General features: G+C 41.7%; 1 protein-coding gene across 1 annotated transcript; it reads right to left on the bottom strand.

The window, feature by feature from the left end:
- Nucleotides 1-9,783: 9,783 nt before the first annotated feature.
- LOC130213128 (terminal nucleotidyltransferase 4A-like) lies at nt 9,784-19,323 on the bottom strand. The gene is made up of 12 exons (XM_056444575.1): nt 18,434-19,323; nt 17,699-17,822; nt 16,044-16,090; nt 15,395-15,515; nt 15,103-15,210; nt 14,903-15,031; nt 14,487-14,700; nt 13,894-14,020; nt 13,680-13,783; nt 12,838-13,022; nt 12,488-12,625; nt 9,784-12,269 (listed from the first exon to the last, which is right to left on the bottom strand). Exons 1-12 carry the CDS (start codon nt 19,129-19,131, stop codon nt 11,823-11,825), a joined length of 2,442 nt encoding a protein of 813 aa, XP_056300550.1. The 5' UTR covers nt 19,132-19,323; the 3' UTR covers nt 9,784-11,822.
- Nucleotides 19,324-19,329: the final 6 nt, after the last annotated feature.

Here is a 19,329-nt window from a genome sequence, read left to right as displayed (position 1 = left end):
AAACTGAGATCAGTTCCTCAAAACCAGTATTCCAGCAGAAAAAAACATTGAACTATAGTCTTTATAAAACATCTTTCATGGCATTTCTACTTGAGTAAAGAGTATGTCATCAATAACCTCCAAAATGACTCACTTTCCTCTCGTTTTTCAAAACAAAAATTGATATAATCTACAGCAATTTGAACACCGCCCCCGCTATTTCCATCTCTCCACCTGCTCTCCCCATACTCACCACACCGCCCCTTTCTAAATTCTCCCCTGTGATCCCGTTGGAGCTCTCTTCACTCATAAAAGGAATGAGAAGCACTACCTGTAGCCTGGACCCCATCCCATCTATTCTCGCCAAGGAATGTCTCCCAGCCATCGCACCACTTATCATTACAATCATTTCAATCTGGTTTCCGCTCACAGCACAGCACTGAAACAGCACTTCTGAAATTCACCAATGACCTCTTCATCTCCTCAGACTCCGGTCACCTCAACATCCTCATTCTCCTGGATCTCACTGCAGCCTTCGACACCATCAACCACAACATCCTTCTCTCCCGCCTCAAAACGTCCCTCAATATCACCGGATCTGCTCTATCCTGGCTCAAATCATATCTGACAAACAGACAACAATTCATCAGCATCAACAACTGCACCTCCTCCACTGCTCCTCTGTCTCAGGGCAGTAAACTCAGACAAAACCGAAGTAATTTTAATCGGCACTGAGCACCTCAGAGATCAATTATCTGGTGATGTGGATTCTGTAGACGGCATTGCCCTGGCATCCAACACCACTGTAAAGAATCTTGGCGTTATCTTTGATCGGGACTTGTCCTTTAACTCCCACGTAAAGCAAATCTCAAGGACTGCATTCTTTCATCTACGTAATATTTCAAAAATCAGGCACATCTTGTCTCAAAAAGATGCAGAAAAATTGGTTCAGCGTTCGTTACTTGAGACTGGATTACTGCAACTCCTTATTAGCAGGCTGCTCTAATAAATCTCTTAGGTCCCTCCAGTTGATCCAGAATGCTGCAGCTCGTGTTCTCACTAAAACTAAGAAAAGAGATCACATCACTCCTGCACTAGCTGCTCTGCACTGGCTCCCAGTAAAATCAAGAATCACTTTTAAAATTCTTCTCTTAACCTACAAAGCCTTGATTGGTGATGCTCCATCATATCTTAAGGAGCTTGTCGTACCATATTGCCCCACTAGAGAGCTCGCTCACTAAATGCGGACTACTTGTAGTTCCTAGAGTCTTAAAAAGTAGAATGGGAGCCAGAGCCTTTGGTTATCAAGCTCCTCTTTTATGGAACCAGCTTCCAATTTCAGTCCGGGAGGCAGACACAGTCACCTCGTTTAAGAGTAGACTTAAGACCTTCCTCTTTGACAGAGCTTATAGTTAGGGCTGAATCAGGTTTGCCCTGGTCCAGCCCCTTGATATGCTGCTATAGGCTTATAGCTGCGGGGACGTTTAGGATGCACTGAGTACCTATCTCCTCTTTTTCTCTCCTTAAGGATGAATTTTCATCTCTCAATCACACGTTACTAATTCTGCTTTCTCCCCGGAAGTCCTTTTTACTTTACGTCTCATGGGGTCATCGGACCCTATGAGACGGCATAGATCCTATCTGTCTGATGGTTCGTCTGGGTTGTAATTCCTGCTCATGACTACGCCACTGTCCTGTTGAGACTCCGCCCACTGCTCCTCCCCACCGCCATCTGCCTGATGGATCGTGGAGGTCTCCATCGTGGAATATGCCTACTATGAACTATTCATACACTCTGTCATATTCATTGAATGTATTTTAACTCTAAATCTGTCCTTCTGTACACATTACATCTATTGCATCTGTCCATCCTAGGAGAGGGATCCTCCTCTGTTGCTCTCCTCCAGGTTTCTTCCCTTTTTTTTCCCCTGAAGGGTTATTTGGGAGTTTTTCCTGGTCCGATGTGAGGTTTTGGGGCAGGGATGTCTATGTGTACAGATTGTAAAGCACTCCGAGACAAATTTGTAATTTGTGAAATTGGGCTATACAAATAAACTGAATTGAATTGAATCCCTCAAGGTTCAGTGCTTGGTCCACTTCTATTTATTCTTTACCTACTTCCCCTTGGAAATATCATACGCCAACACGGTCTCATGTTCCACTGTTATGCCGATGATGTCCAGCTCTACATCTCCACAAAGGCCATCACCACTGCCACTCACTCTACTCTAACCAACTGCCTCACTGACATCAAATCCTGGATGAACACCAACTTTCTCAAACTTAACTGTGATAAATCTGACATGCTCATCATCGGTCCCAAATCTCTCACCAAAACCTGTCATACCTTCTGCCTCACCATGGATAACTGCACTCTGTCTCCATCCCTACACATCCGCAACCTCGGAGTCATGTTTGACAGCAACCTGTCCTTTGAACACCACGTCAAACAAATCACCCGAACTGCCTTCTTTCACCTAAAAAACATCGCCCGTCTCTGCCCATCACTCTCCACATCTGCTGCTGAAACACTGATCCACGCCTTCATCACCTCCAGAATAGACTATTGTAACAGCATTCTTTATGGCACAACATCCAAAATTCTAAATAAACTCCAGTATATTCAGAACTCTGCTGCTCGCCTGCTCACCCACTCCCGCGCCCGTGATCACATCACCCCTGTTCTCCAGACCCTCCACTGGCTCCCCGTCCCAGAGCGTATCCAGTACAAAATCCTTCTCCTCACTTACAAAGCCCTCCATAACCAGGCCCCCTGCTACCTGACCGATCTGCTTCACCATCACACTCCATCCCGTCGGTTCCGCGCCTCTGATGCCAACCTCCTCTCCATTCCTCACAGGACCAAGCACCGGACATGGGGTGACAGAGCCTTCTCCATTTCTGCCCCCTCCCTCTGGAACTCTCTCCCCAAAATCATCCGTGACTGCACCGAACTCTCATCGTTTAAATCACTAATCAAAACCCACCTGTTCAAAACTGCTTTTAATGTGTGATTGTGTGCTCTGAACGTTCTTATTTGCTTTTATCGTTTGTTTTTATTGTAATTTTTAATGCATAGCTTTTAGGATCTTTTTAATTATGTGTTGTAAAGTGTCTTTGAGAATTATGAAAAGCGCTATAGAAATGTTATGTATTATTATAATTATTATTATTACTTACCAGATTTAAACCCACAGAAGAGCCACCACTCGTTACAATAATCTTGCTCAGCCTCTGGGCTTCATTGTCAAGATGTCCTCTGCAAGGAGAATAAACTTGAATGCTATATATTAGCGGGCGAGCTCATCTCCACTCAGTTGCACCGAGCTCACATCTCTTTGTGGCGGCCTTCATTCTAATCAGTCCTCTGTCGGAGGGCACTGCTCAGACAAACACTATTAAACAAAATAAACCATTACTCTGACAGCCCGAACTCAGGCGCATGAAGTAGTGCCATGCTTTAAGCTTTTCTCTGCTTTTCATGGTTAAGTGATGTTCATTTCAGGTATTAATCAATGTAAGAAAGGAGCTGGAGTATGTTGTGTTTCCCATTGCTAACATGTCCAGGAAAAAAGCATTCAGACATGAGAATGTTTTATCACAGTAGCTCTGTGAGTCTTAATAAGGATACTGATGCAAGCTGATTGAAATATATAGAAAACATATACTGACAAATATCACATTGTGAAATCAGTAATAAGCAAGATGTAATGCCATAACATGTTGTCAACATGGAAATTAAACCTAATGTCAGGAGAACTGGAAGTGCCCATCAGAATAATCAACCTCGGTCTATCGACTTCTCAATTAATAAGCCTAATGTACTCTCAAATTGACTCTTGAATCCAGTCTTCAAAGAAAATTATTATTTATTAGCAGAAATGCAGTAACCATCAAAATACCAGAAGTAAATGTGTATTGTAATGAATGAAGAGGAACAAACTGAATGAAATGGAATTCGACATACTTAGATCAAAGAATGATATAGATGACAAGTTCAGCTGCCCGAAATTTAAAACAAAGACATATATTGAGAAATTTAGGAAAAGGCACACTTCAATTTGGACTTCTGTAGAAGTTGTGGTGTGAATGCTAACATGCCTGTTGCCTATGCCACGCGCATCACAGCACCAGAAAGAGTGTGACAACACACTGACACACGCGCACAGTTTGACACATCCAAAAATACTGCTCACAGCTAACTGGCCGGCATGTGGAGCAGAATGTGTTAATGAACCAGGTCTGTAATTAAAGCTGTGTTGTCATTGAAGGGGCCCGGGTGGTGGTGATAGACGTGACAACCAGGCTGAGAAGTTCAGAATTAGCCTCCATCAGTCGTCACAGTCTTAAACCATCTAATGGAGTTCAAGAGAGTTTAAATGTGTTTGAACAAGATAACTTTTTCTTTTTTCTTTTTTTTAATGTATCTTTTATGTAACTGGATCTGTTTTGCAAACGTGCAGGTATCTAAGGAGCCAAAAGCTGAATACTAAATGTGTCCATAATTGTTCATAATTGTATAACACGTATATTGTAATTGCTGTTTGTGTCTATTTGGTTAGCCAGAAAATTACAAGTTACAGAAAGTACGTTTAATTCTGCTGTCTGCGTGACACAGTCAAACTAAATTGCAGTTGTTGGACCACAATATTGCATATGTACAAAGTTCTAATGATATTTGCTGCTATCCTCTGAGTATTAAAAGCTGCCATTTATTATCATCTACAGCCAGAAGTTTGATGAGCATTTACATATATTTATTTTTATCTTTTAATCTGTTGTCGGGGATGAAAATCAGGCAATTAAAAGTCATCCACTGCTGTCAAAAAAAACTTATTTCCAGTGACACTTGAGAAAGATGTGGATCTCTTCCAGGAAAAATTAATCATCCAACAGTCAATTTACCTGTCACTCTTCTCAATATCCCAACCCTGCGGGCTATATTCAATCCAGTTGTCAAAGTGAAATATTGTCTCAGAACTGCTTCTATTTTACACTATGATGCTTTTAATCTCATCACAGACCTTGCATTTCGATGAGGTCGGCGCTTGTTGTAATAAACACATCTGAGTTGACTGTTTTATACAGTATTTCAGTGCTGATGTGTAAGAGACCGCTACAGTTGTAATACTTCCTGTTGCAGTGGTATAATGCTGTGTATCCAGTATATCCTCTCTTTAGAGAAAGAGTCCGGTTTGCTGCCATGCTATAAAATGAAAATGTTTTATCTGAGCGGAGGATATAGGTCACTTGAGGGCAGGTCAATAAGCTGTATTGAGACATTATTAAACTGCCAATGGTATACACAACCAGCAGATACAATATGAGAACACATTTCTGCCCACCTGACTGTCATAAGTCAAATGCAAGTTTTGTTTTGGTCAATACTAATTCCTGAGGGACATCGTGTTGCACACTGTTCCACTGTGTTTACCAGCTATTTGCTAATGTGGTGGCATGTAGCAGACACAGTTTTTTTATTACAAATTTGTATTGTAAAAAAAAGCTGCCTGCTTCCGCTGGAAATAATGCTGATTGATAAGAGCGGTGAGAGCGAATCAACAATATTCTTAACGTAATAATATTGACAAGAACAACTTTAATAGTACCACTAAACACTCAAATATTTGTTATAATAGTCTGATGTTCATGTCTCCAGAACCAGTATAGTAAATTCCTATCAATCTTTTAATTCAATAAGTTCATACGGTCCACACTGCTGACATTTAGAGTGTCAATGGAAGTCTGTTCCAGAGCATCACTTGCAGCTTATTTAAAACAAATATATTGATAACTCCCTGATAGTACTAAATATGACCAGCTGGTCACTGCATGGCCTGAGGGATGAAATATTTCTATTTTCAGCTGCTGATCTGGCGGCTTTATTGTTTTAATCCAGAATAGCGAGCGACGTGTTAATTCAGAGTATCAGCCAATTGTTGACAGTGTGAGCTGTCACTTCACAGATGCCAGCCAACATTAGCTTGTCTGCCATGTTTGCTCCATGTTGTGGTTTTGTGCATCCTTGCACTTACTCGGCTGAAACAATATGGGATTTTAGGATGGGATTTATTTTCTCATTCCTGGCCCGTGAAAGCTTTATTTACAGGCCAATTTATTTATGTTTTAGATTCATATATGTTTAAAGCTGGACTCATTACACTTCTTAAATGAACCAAAATACATTTAAATTAAATTGAGCCAAATGACACTGAAAAATATTTAAAATAAACACTACCTACCACCAAACTACTGGAATAAATACGGCCGCCTCTCCATTTGCATGCCTACGCCAACCAGTCAAGTAGCAGACCACATCCATGCCTGTTAAAAATGTCCTCATCTTATCCTGTTGGACATTTGTGTGAGTTATGGCCAAATATGTGTTTTGTGTGACTTCACTGGGACCCACCAAAATCAAACAGATTCAAATTTGAATAAATTCTCGGAGACCGAGAGTGACATATGGACTGACTAACAGATGGACGGACCTAAACATAATATCCACCGGCCACGGCCGAGTCTGGCTCAGAGAAGAAGTAATGAGCCGCAAACACACAGCTGTAACGAGGGACTGCATGCTCGACGAGTCTTTAGGGGGAAAAGTAGTTTCTTAAAGCTGCAGAAAAGAAGAGTGTCCATTTAAAATAAATAAAAAAGTGAAGTACCTGCATACTGGAATGGTACGAGTCATTACTGATCTTGAGACAAGAGAGAGGCTGAATAAAGCTATTTCACTAGACAACATACATAACGGAAAATCCATCAGGCCATTTGGAGTCAGAGAAGAAAAGACATCTCAAGTGTACACGCTGTGAATCCAACTGTGAGCGAGCATGAAATCAAGGAAAGTGAAGATATCTAGGCCAAGAGTCTCCGGATTTTAACAAACAGAGTGATATGCTTCAACTCCAGCAACAAACAAGGGAGACAAGACTAATGATAATTGCAACTTTAAAGAAAAATGAGTGAACATGGTTCGACGAGGACACATGGGCCCATATTTAATGTCTGCTCATCCCTTATGTTTGTTCGGAGAGCGGAGAAGGATGGTTGGCATATCCGGAGGGCGCGGCACTGAGCTCTGGTGTCGCAAAATCAGATCAATTGTCTGCACTACATGAACCAAAATCCAAATGCAGGGAACATGTTGAGGACTCAAATTGTACCAATCAAATCACTAATTAAAAAGGATCAGTGTAATTGGACTTTGTGGGAATTTCCAATTTGGCTGCTTTTAGAAATCGATGTTGCATAGCGCGTCCACATGGCCCACTGAGTGTGTTATTCATCGATTGATGGACAGACAGAACATCTGAGATAATATTGATATCACAGTCAGATATAATCATCTGAGATAATATTGATATCAGTCAGATATAATCATCTGAGATAATATTGATATCACAGTCAGATATAATCATCTGAGATAATGTTGATTGCTCAGTCATGTGTCGACAAAATAAGGTGGCATATGCATGTGACAACATGAGAGCAACAGGTATGTTCTGATGTCATTATTTTACACGAGAACTTATCGTTTTATATTAGAATAATGAACATGCTTTGCAAACTGTACGAATACGGATGAGACTAGAATCACTCAGTGGGTAAGAGGGCTTTTGTTTCCATTTCTTGACTCTCTTTTCATATTATTTCTTCTTTCTTCTTCATTCAATAAAAAGGCACATCCGTCATTACCACCTCCATTTTTTGTTCTTATGCTTTGTGATCTCATCATCAATCTCTGGTGGCTCTGTGCTGTAAACAGCATAATAGTAGAAGAACATCTTCCAAACATCCTTTGATCAAATGTCTCTCTGTCTCTGTGAATTTGAGGAAGATACAAAGGGAGAGGAAGACCTGAAGAGTAATTGGAAGAAAAACAGGAAAAAAGGCCAAAAGTCAACTACATTTTTGAAAGAAACAACATCACCGTGTCCACAATATGGCCTCAACTGCTTGACGGCAATGGCAAGGGGAACCAAATAACATGTTTCACATGAGCCATTTAGCACATGGTGCAGTCAAAGACCCACACAATACCTGCTAATTTGGGAAATCTGGGGATTTTAAAAGAGTTGTAATACTAGCCTAATCTTTAAATATATAAAAACATGTCTGCATACAAAGAGACAGATATTGCTAGAGACTCAAATAGAGCGAGTGAATAATGAACTTACATTTACCAGGAGGCCAGCAACACATTTCTAAATAAATGCTCGATGTATAAATAAGCTGGTTTTCCACATTCCATATCAATTTAACACTATGTGGTGATTAAAATGTCAATTTCTGCTTCTAGCTTGAAGGGCATTCCCTGAAAGATTTATGGCATTTTAATTGCTTGTAACTTTAAGATCATTCGGCATTAACATTTTTTAAAATTATTTTCCAAAAAATGTGGATGCAGTATGTAAAATCATAAGGTGTTCCACTTTCAACTCTTCTCATCCAGAAACGAAGAAATTATGACAATTCTGTGCAAACTCACCCAAACCCGCCATGGCTTCAGGAAGAAACCGAGGAATAAAATGACATTTATTTACAGCGTCGGTTTGAAAATTCTTTGGATTTAACTGACGTCTCCTTTGTCCTGGCATTTGCCAACTGTCAGAGGAACAATTACATCCACAGACCGACTCTCGGCGCACTGTGGAGGGCCCGTGCGTGGGAATTGAATAGGCACAGATGCAACTGTTCTATTGTAGAGACACTGACAGCCTGAAGGTACAACTACTGACCTTTTCTTAGGAGAACTATATGTGTTCCCTCTTCTACGGACTACTTCTACGATAAAAGGGAGCGCCTTGAACTCTGAGTCCTCTTTACCAACTGCACATCTCAGCAACAGGCCGCTTGGCTTTTACTACCTGAGGATTTTGTTCGCTTCCTCCCGTGGAGGTAAGACATGCATCTTAATATAGACACACCGTGTTGTAACACTAACTGCTGTGTGTCGTGGCGACCGGACTGGGGCCTGCAGGTGGAGGACTGCGTGTTCTGCGAGTGCACAGGATGAGCATTTGTGTCTGCGTATGTTTTAATACAGGATCGATGCGTTCCCCGCCAGTCTAATTTGGTTATTATAACCATCAGAAAACAAAGTGCCAGCTTTTAACATTATGAACTGTAGCTGGCGCCAAAATATCACTTCTATTTAATCATTAATAAAGACGGATCCAGGAAAGTGGATGGACATTGAGGCTGAATCTAATTTCCTCCTGCCTAAGTCAGCTAGTTTGAGTCAAGAAAGACTAAAAGGGTCTCCGTAAGGACACTTCTGCCTCTTGGTTTTAATGGGAATAAAATGACAACCGTTCCAGCCAACAACCCTCAGATGATTGAACCGTCAGCAGATTTTGTTGAAGCCCTCTTCTCTGCCACGTTCTCCTTCACTAGAGCTGACTTCTGAAAAGGTAATAAAATACACCCAAACCGAGCATTGATCCACCAGGGCCCCCATCAGAGTCCAGGTGGTATTACAACGCACCAGATGATCGAGGTGCTCCTCTGTCTCTGGCCGGGTTGAAACCAAAGAACGAGGTGCTCGGAAAAAGTCGGTGGCTATAGGTACTACTACAAAACTCTCGTCTTAGTGCAAGAGAGACTGTAAGAGACATGCAACTGGAACGTGCATTAATAAAAACTTGAGAAAGTTCCCCTCAAACTTCAGAAGACCAGCATTATTCATACTTTACGCAGACATTTAGATATGCAACTAGATAAATTGATTAAGCCAAAATGGACTTCTCAGCACAAGACTGGACTTAACACATTGAAAAACACACACTAAACTGGAAATAGTTTTAAAATGTTTATTAAAAAAATAGAAAAACCTACATAAAAAAACCAAGGTATACATCTGTATGTCAGTCAATTACACATAGCAACCCATCCTTAACCACACATTTGATCTAGGGATTTGGTTTGTGGCACTATGATGCAACAATGCATCAATCATCCTCTCGAGGGCTTTGAAGACGACGGGATAATGACATCAGGTCGAGTATCATATTGGTGTGCAGGGTGTTAACAATAGTCACAGACTTCTAAAAACACATGACAAGCACAACATTTGGTTTTGTTCATGGCTCGACCAAAACTCCAGTTATGGCGACGCTGCGACATCCCAAGCTCAAGTCCCCTTCTGGATTGCTGTGTAAATTATGTAGCTTTCACACCTTGTTTTACAAGATGTAGAAATGCTGACTAAATACAGGAGGAAGGACCTCTTGCCTTTTAGAATCATGACCTTTGAATTAAAAAAATAAACGTGACATGATGTTAACAATCATTGACTGCAGTAGGAATCAACTCCTGGAACATACAACTAGAATCTGGTTGTACAAATAAAATCCAAGTAAACCTGGCAGTGCTTATAGAAACAAATGGAACAGAAAGATGACGACATACAGGGAAAGAAAGGGCAAATTTGGTCATTTAAGAAGGCAGTTAACCTGTTGCTTTAACAGAATCAAAACAGACATATAAGGCAGAAAATGCACTTTGCTGGTAATAAGTAGCACCAACTATTATTGAAATGACACAAGTAAACAATGGAAAAAGGTGCATTTCCTCCAGTACAGCCTCAGGCTATTGAGGAGGAAATGCAGCCAAATAAAAAGTTAACGACTGAAAAAGTGATATGAGCAGTGGTGATAAAACATTGAAGTGATCGTAATGCAATGGTAAATCATGTCATTTTTGGCACATTTCTCATGTTGCTTTGCCATAGCTCCCCCTTCTGTTGGAAAGCTGCACACACACGCACACAGACACACACGCACACAGACTCAAGGCCCTTAAATCCATCTATTGCACAGATCAATGTCGACAAATAATACAAACAAAATAAAGAATAAGAGCAAACATAGTGGGGACAACCACTCAAATAAAACCAAAATGTGAGATAAATTAAAAAAAACAATTATTGCACATGAACGCAACAAACATAAAATAAGGTGGCAATGTTTACAATACAAAAAGACATAACATCAGTGCCAATGTGAACAAAGGAAACAACAAGGTAACACATGACCAACACACACAAGAGAAACATTTGGTACATTCAGACAAGTCATCACAGTTTAAGCACTTTAGATGAGATCCGCTTTGTGCCGTCACACCAAAAACATCAAGTCAGCGTTGCGCTGCATAGGTAGAAAGGTAGTGCTTCGCTCCGGCCCAGAGTACAATTTGTGGAGGACAGTCCAAGCTGTAAGAACTCTGAATCATAACCGTACCCGTTGGAGAGTTGCATTCAGAAGACCAGATGAGGCCAAAACAAATTCAAATAAGGCCCAATAAGAGTCAAAACTTCAAGAGAGACCAGGTTTGATAATTAAGTCAGTACTATGGCACACGATGTTGCTTTGTAAAAAGGTTTTTAAGTGTCATGGAAACTCGATACTCGACAGAACCTTTTAGCCAACTGTAGCTGCTGCAAAGTGTCACTGGGAGAAGAGCAAGACCCAGTGCGGGCATCAGTAATCCAACTCAAAGTCTGTGCTGGTGTGCATGTCATTTAGAGGAGGTGCCTCCGACTATCACCAGACCGATGGAGCAACATGAAGCACAGTTAAGACTTCAGGCCTTTTACAGTCTTCTTCGCAGCAGCACTCAGTGTTTGCACGAGAGCTAGCAGAGATTAATCCTTTGACTCCTTTGGAGACAACTTCAGTCGACTTGTGAATTCCAGCACAAAGTAGGTGTGTTTTTGAGAGTCTCCGACAACAAAACAGCTGCATCATGAATGCTTCACAGCTCCCCGACTCAAAGACTCATGACGGGGCCAGTGTGGCCGTAAAAAAAAAAAAAACATTGCCTGTCATACACGCCTTTCATCTGCTCTGGTTAAGAGCAGGAAGATTTTCCCTCTTCCTGTGCCGCCAGGTGGTACAGTTGTACTGCTGCTGGCTCCTGGAACCCAGCGCCGGGTTATGACCCTGGGGAACAAACCGCCGTTGGGGACTGAAGGTACAGTGAGAGGGATTTTGACCTTGGAGGCCTCCACCTTGGTTGTGCTTTAAGCCAACTTTGTGCGGCTCGAGTGAGCCTTGGGAACTGGACCGCATGGTGTACGCGTGGCCATGGTGCCCTCCCATCTGAGGGTGGTGGAGCTGGTGAAGGGGGCTGGGAAGAGGGCTTGTGGAGTTAGTGTGCTGGGAGATGTGGGCAGCTTGGGACATGTGCCGATGCACAATGCTGATTGTAGTTGGACTTTCATGGTAGAACTGGCAATCAGTGAGCGAGGGCATGGTAAGGTTTTCTGGGAGGGACATCTGGACCTAAAAAGTACAACATGCAATGACAAGTCTACAAGGAGCAAGGTGTTGGATGTTTTCTGTGCAATAGTTTCTACGTCCACATTCAAAGAAACGTCAAACAAACACTGTTCTAACGCAATAGGTTTTACACTGTTTGAGTTGCAAAAATAAAATAAAAAATGCAATGGAAGGTTCATACTTTTAGAAGGGGGCGGAGGGAACATAAAAATGAAACCAACCTGAGGCATCGTGTGGAGAAAGCCTGCTGGGTGAGTGGCCCTCAGGTCAGTAGCCATCTGCATCACTGAATGGACTGAGGCCAGGGTTAGGGGGTGGAGTTGGATGGCAGCGTTACTGCTCACAGGAGAATCAGACTCCTGGAAAAAGACAGTGTTACAAAGTTGCACACACGGGAGAATATGTGGACAAATGATGGCAGTTGCTATAATCACGTTAATCTCTCAGTTTGCATGAAACAAAAAACAGGTGACGGTTAAACTCCATGTATTGCTAAAGTGGTTGTGAACCACTGAACTAAAGACTCACATCTAGAAAATGATTCAATAGACAAAATATCCCTTGGCCTTACTATGTCACTTCCGGAGGAGGAGGAGAGCGAACATGCAGAGGATGATGAAGAGTGGTGTTGAGGGCTGGGGAGGAAGACTGGAGAAGGTGAGAGGGAGTCAGCACTGAGGGGGGAGGAAGCGTCTCTCTGATCCTCCACAGAAACCAGCAAGAGTCTGGCTAGGTCCTGTTCACAGGTCTCTACATCTAGGACCAAACAGAACACGAATGCTGAACTTTATTTACCGCAACAGGCATATTACAACATTACTTGACACCAAGACAGGGTACACATTGTCTCACATTTTCTGGAAACATCACAAAATAAAACTCAAAGAAAAGCACTTTCACACCAAACAGGGTTGGTTTAAACAAACCCAGGTTATTTGTCCGGTCCATTTGGGAACAAACTGTTGAACAGAGGCCACTTGAGAAGGTGGTTCTCGAACCCCTTTCAAGCAGACACTGGAGCGGGAGGATTGTGGTGTGAAAACACACAAAAAACAACCACAGGATTTTATTGCCGTTAATATTTGATAACATGATTTAAAAAAAAGCTACTTTACTAATACATGAATTTGTCGATTGTGAAATCAGTTCAGGAATCAATATTATAATTCCTTTGTATAAGGCCATGTATATAACCTATCATGCAATGTAACATGTTTGCTTATCAGAGCAGCCCCCCCCCCGATATTAAGACTTCTCTAAAATTGACAGCATGTCATCAATTATAACCATTAATGCTAAATTGCAACAATGTAGTATACGTTGTTCTTCTTGATTAGAACACATGGACACAGGTGTGAAAAGCACCCTAAATGTCACAAAGTAGATGAGATACCAAGGTTCGAAAAAAGTTACCGTGGTTCTCGAGCTTGGCGTGCTGATTGGCTCCCCACTTCTTAATTGTCCATTCCCTGTAGGCCAACACCGCCGGGCTGACTTTGATGATGCGTCCTAAAGTACTGCGACACGGATAGGAGGTGTTGTCCATAATGCCATTAGAACACACTTTGAACTAGTGCTCAGGACATGTTAAAGTAAAATGAATGATTGAATCAATTGAGAAACCAACCTGTCATACTCTTTGTTGGGGTAAGCACGAGCTAGAGGAGACACTCCATGACTCAGCACCATGTAGGCAAAGTCAAACACCTGCTTGACTTGCAAAACACCATACGAGCTCCTGCCAACATCATTACCTGTGAAAAGTTTTTAAAAATTAAAATATATGGAGATTACTTTGGACCATGCAATATAATTGCAAGAGTGTTTAAACTCCAGTGAAACACAAAACGGCACTAGCCAGCTAGGCATAAGCTAACCTGATCTTATCCTCATCCAGGCAGTAAAATAAAGATTAATTCGGTGTAATTGTATCAAACCTAACATTACGTGACACAATGAGTCTCCAACCAGAACTCAAACAGTCTCATCTGCTTCTTTGCTCCACTTTGTTTAGTCTGTGAATGTTTAAGCAGGTCATTGTACAAAAGTTATTTTCCCTTTTAAAAACTCCATCTATCATGTTCTCCCCAAGTAAATGCACCAATAGTAGATGATAAATGTTTACTACGACATTGACGTCACAACCATACCCTCTACATTGATGTGCATCTCAAATCATGTCACTCTCCATTAATTCATCAGTTCAAATCCCAAGCTGACCTGGCTGTATTGGGTCTTCTATGCAGAGCATGGAGGGCCTGGTTTCACTCCCGATGGCTTTGAGCATTTCCTCCTTGGACAGGTAAGTGCCTCCATTTTTCACCCTGATGCCGGTCTTCATGTAGTTGAAGTCTCGGCCGTACAGCTCAAAGAACTCGATCAGCAGGATGCCCAGGTTGATGTTGGTACGCCGAGTGTCGATTCGAGGGTGTAACTGATGAGCAGAACAAGCGGCACTCATTACCTACAGATCAAATCTGATACATCACGCGCACAGATAAAAGTATGAAATAATGACATTTCAGAACCACATGAAACAAACAAATAATTACTTTTACTATTTTAAAAATCACACAGAATTTAATGAAGTTGATTTGACATTTTTTTATCGATGGATCAGGTATACGTTTGTGTACCTGCAGGAAGCTGATAGCCATGAGAATAAGGCTGTAAGAGCTGATCCCTCCAGTGAAGACTTCATTCAGATCTCTCTGCAGCAGGAACTGCTTCAGGACGAAGATCAGAGGTGGCAGAACGGTGTACTTCTACGAGACGGAAAGACAGAACGTGAGAAACAAACGGGCCATGTTTGTGTTGAACGTGTCAAGTGGTTTACCTTCAGATAGCTTTTGATTAACTGTGCTGCTTTAACAGCCGTCTCTACATTGAAGCTGATGTCCACTTTCACCTCCGTTTCATGGTCAGTAAGCTTGATGATTGGCACCTGAGGACAGGGCAAAGAGTCAATCCAAAAAGGTAAGTGAGCTCAATCAACAGGTCATGATTCATCATTAACTACTTGACACAAGCACGTCAAGTCATTAGTTAGGACCAAACATAAATTTCAAACCCGCCTGTGTGGGTTCTCAAAGTTAAAGACAAAAAAAAAGACTCTCCTGGTGACTTACAGTAGCTTTGTCGAGGACCTTAATGGGATATGGCCCCGCCACATTGCGTTTTCTCAGGGCACGTTCCAGTTCCTGCAGTGGGGGATGGTCCCAGTTTCCAAACACCACCAGGTCAATGTCACTGAGAACAGAAACAAAGTACTTTGCACCTTAACAAGTGTGTTTTTTTACAGGTTTACTATGAACACACAGTGGTGTAGAGGTCACTGAAATCACAACACGTGAAGCCTAGTTTTATGTTGTGCAACTATTTCAGGCTTTTGAGGAAAGGCTGTGCAATCACAATGTGAAATTTAAAAGATTAAGAACACAATTTGAAAAGAAGAAAAAAAGGTGACACGGTCTTCAATAATTAATATAGAAAAACATTCATTGAATTAAACAGCTGCCTTGTTTAACCCCCCTCCAAAGAAGTATTAATGCTGATCAATAATATCCAAATGATTAACTACATTTCCTCTTTTTTACTCGCACAAATAATGCAAAATCAATTTTACCCATTACTGCTCAGCTCTATACCACAGCCTCCGAAAACTTCACAAGTAAATCTGAATTTCCAGCATTGTGTTTTGTTTTTTGCAAACTCGCATTTTAATGACAATTCAAAACTGGCCCATATAAGACTGTGGAAGAAAAAAACAAATATTACCTGGATGGAAGATACAGCCCTGTGCTGAAGCTGCCAAATATCTCCACCTGCAGGGTACAAGACAATTAAATACAAGCCTGATTCAAGTCATAAACATTATTGTAAAAATTTCCAATTTGGAAGCTCAAGTGCAAAAAAGTTTGACCGTCATGTGTTGGCAGGTTAGCTATACAGCCCACAGACTGAATTTTTTAATTCAAAATCTGATGATAGTAAGATCAAACCCAATGTCACTGCAAGTGTATTGTCTGTTGTATTTGTGCTTTCTCATAGCAAAGCAAACAAGAGAACAACAACTGGCTTAGTATAAAAATATAATCTATTCTACTTGTGGTTGTATGACCTGTACAGACAAACTTGCAGAATAATAATACGATAAAAAGGTATAAAAAAGTCCTCACTTATGAAGCAGCAGTGAATAGTTTGAGTTGATGTTACCTGGCTTTCTAAATATCATAAAATAATACAATACTACATATTACATACTGCATATGGCTACAAGAGGCAAAACATGTCATCCTGAAAATGGACTTTGTCATGGTCAATAATACTTGGCAAAGCCCACGACAAACATGAACCATTTGTACCACCACCGCTTGGAAGAGTAACACGACTTGGTCTTGAGAGAGAAGTGAGGCCCAGTGGGACTCGTCTGGGCTAGGATTAGCTAAACATGTTTATAAAAAAGCCATTTCTTACAAAGTACACTCAGTCTAACATTCAATGGAAAATAATTCACTAATGTTACTTTGGGAATGCAAGCGACGTGATTAATGATTACATCTGGCCAACTCTGTAAACTAGGTTGTTGACCGAGTGGCCCAAACAGGATACATTTAAACGTCTAGACACAAAAATCATGATTTAAGAGGCCATAACAGCTTTGCAAGGCAATAAACTTCACTCAAAAATAAATAAAATGCTGTATTAAAAAAAAAAAAACTAAGATAACGTCAACCCTAAAATCAAAGACAAATTGTTAAAATGGCAACTCCGGGCATTTAATTTAATCATTATTAATTTGACATGATTATACGATGAGATTCTCATTAATTTATCAAGTTATAAGTTTTCTTGATTCTTTAGTGTGTTGATAGATGGGAGAACAATGTACCCCCAAGACCAACACAATTTACCATTCAATTGGGTACACCTGTTTTAAATAAATCAATACAATGGCCCTGGAGTGAGTCACATTTTTTCGGAAGCCTTTAATGCCCAGTCTGATTAGACAGGGTGTGGGAAGTGGCGAGTCAACTCAATGGCAATATTCTGTCGACCTCATTTATGGAAATGGGTCACGATATATACAGCTTAACATAAAAGCAGTCCACGACAACATCTCCACTTTAAGAGTCAAATCAAATCAACTATTTTACTATTGCTATAAAGAACTCATGTATTTAAGCACCATGAATAACTACCCCTTGTCCAACTTTGGTGAAGGAGGTTTAGAGATCAAGACTTGACGCAACTCACCGAAATCGGTCGGTTTTTAGTTCTTCAGAAAGAAAGAAATGCTATTTATAAATTGGCAAAAGATTAGAACATTCTGCTCACATAATCCCCCAAAAGAACCATAATAATCTAAAGACAGGCCCCAGTCCTACCTACTGTGCAGGCGAGCGTACTGTTCCAAGCCCACCGACACTCACCCGCGCTGTGGGCCACATGTCCTTGATGACACCTTCTATTCTGTTCACCACAGCTCTTCTCATGGCCTCCTCCTCCGGTCGTGGTGACATGAAGTTGAAAAAGTCCACAATTTCTTCATGAAGACTGTAAGAGTTCAAGAGAGACAGGACAACTTGGATCATGGACTGAACACGAGTGCTGAACAGTACGGACCATGAACAGTATTGTTGAGTGTATTTGAGAAAACCTTTTAAAAAAGGAGGCATGTGCTAGGCCGGGCCTACCAGAGACTATACTGCTGGTAACAGAAGGAAATGTTTTAAGCACTGGGAAACTGAAAATTGATTTAGACCTTCAATACATCCACATTCACTTAACTTATTTGCGAACTACTGAGATTGTTGGGAAAAAAAGGGAACATCTGACTGACATGAACATATAAAATAAAGTAGATTGGTTAAGTCAATTACAGCCATCGTTTTATTGGAGAGGCCCCAATGGATATTTTTTTCCTGTCACATGTATTGATATCTTAAGGTGTGTGTGTGTATATCTGAAAATGAGACAGAACTCAATATTAGTCATCCTTATTTAACATGTGCCCTTACAATACATGCAGCAGTGAGCAATAGCCACTGCTCATTTTGTTGGGTGACCATGTGGAATTCCAAAAAGTCACATTGAATATCCTTCCATAACTATTGTAAAAAAATAAAAATAAAAAATAAATAAACCACCATCTTCTCTATTCTCACCCATTAATGCCAGGGCTGTACCGCCTGGATTTCCACACACTACAAGAGGAGTCTACGTGGTGGCCATTGCAGCCGGAGGACAGCAGCGGGTTGAGGCCGTGGAACGTGTTGGCTCTGCTCAGATGCCTCCTGCGGCCGCTCGACTGGGACTGGTGGTGATGGTGCTGCTGCTTGCTGCTCCCATGCTGATGGGGTTTCGTACTGGCGGGGGTGTGGCCGCCGGGTTGTTGCATGATGCGACAGTGTTGCTGAACGGCGTGAACAGGCGGAGGGGGATACTGCTGCCGGAGGTTGGTCTCGTTCAGCTCGTGCTCGCCGTAGTGTAAAAACCGGCTGGCCTCCTCTGCGACGTTCAAATTATCGATTTGCAGCGAGGAGCCCGAGGGCGAGGAGCTCTCGGCCTCCGAGTCCAGAGAGGAGGAGGACGGCGACAACGAGCCCTTCCTCCGGACGTTCATCCTCTCTCCTCCGCAGTCTCGCTTCGGCAGTTTCCCAAACACACACCCCGGTGCCGATGCAACATTTTTACAATACTCGCCGTTGGACTCCGCTGAGTTTTGCGCCGCAAAGTTGCGGTGGAGGTGGTTGTCGGTGCCGGGGTTTGCCCTAAATCCCTGAGAGGTCTCCCAAATGTGCATCCACAGGGAATTGGCAGGTCCCTTCTGCTCCGGCTGGATCCAAGCGGTCCTGGGATCCATTGGACTAGAGTTTGTCTATAACCTCTTTCGCGGGGCAATGACGCGCAAATTAAAGACTTGGCGCTCAAGAAAACGAATCAAACCTACCGCGTTAATTTACTTTATGTCATTGCAATGCTTCATGTCCAGAAACCGTATTTTTTTTTTTTTTTTTTTTTTAAGCGGCTCGTCCAACTCCACTACCCATGTAAACCAGCC

Source organism: Pseudoliparis swirei, chromosome 22 (genome assembly GCF_029220125.1).
Source record: "Pseudoliparis swirei isolate HS2019 ecotype Mariana Trench chromosome 22, NWPU_hadal_v1, whole genome shotgun sequence".
NCBI classification, from domain to species: Eukaryota; Metazoa; Chordata; class Actinopteri; order Perciformes; family Liparidae; genus Pseudoliparis; species Pseudoliparis swirei.
Note: the sequence above shows the minus strand (reverse complement) of the source record. Positions and strands in the feature narration are given on the sequence as shown.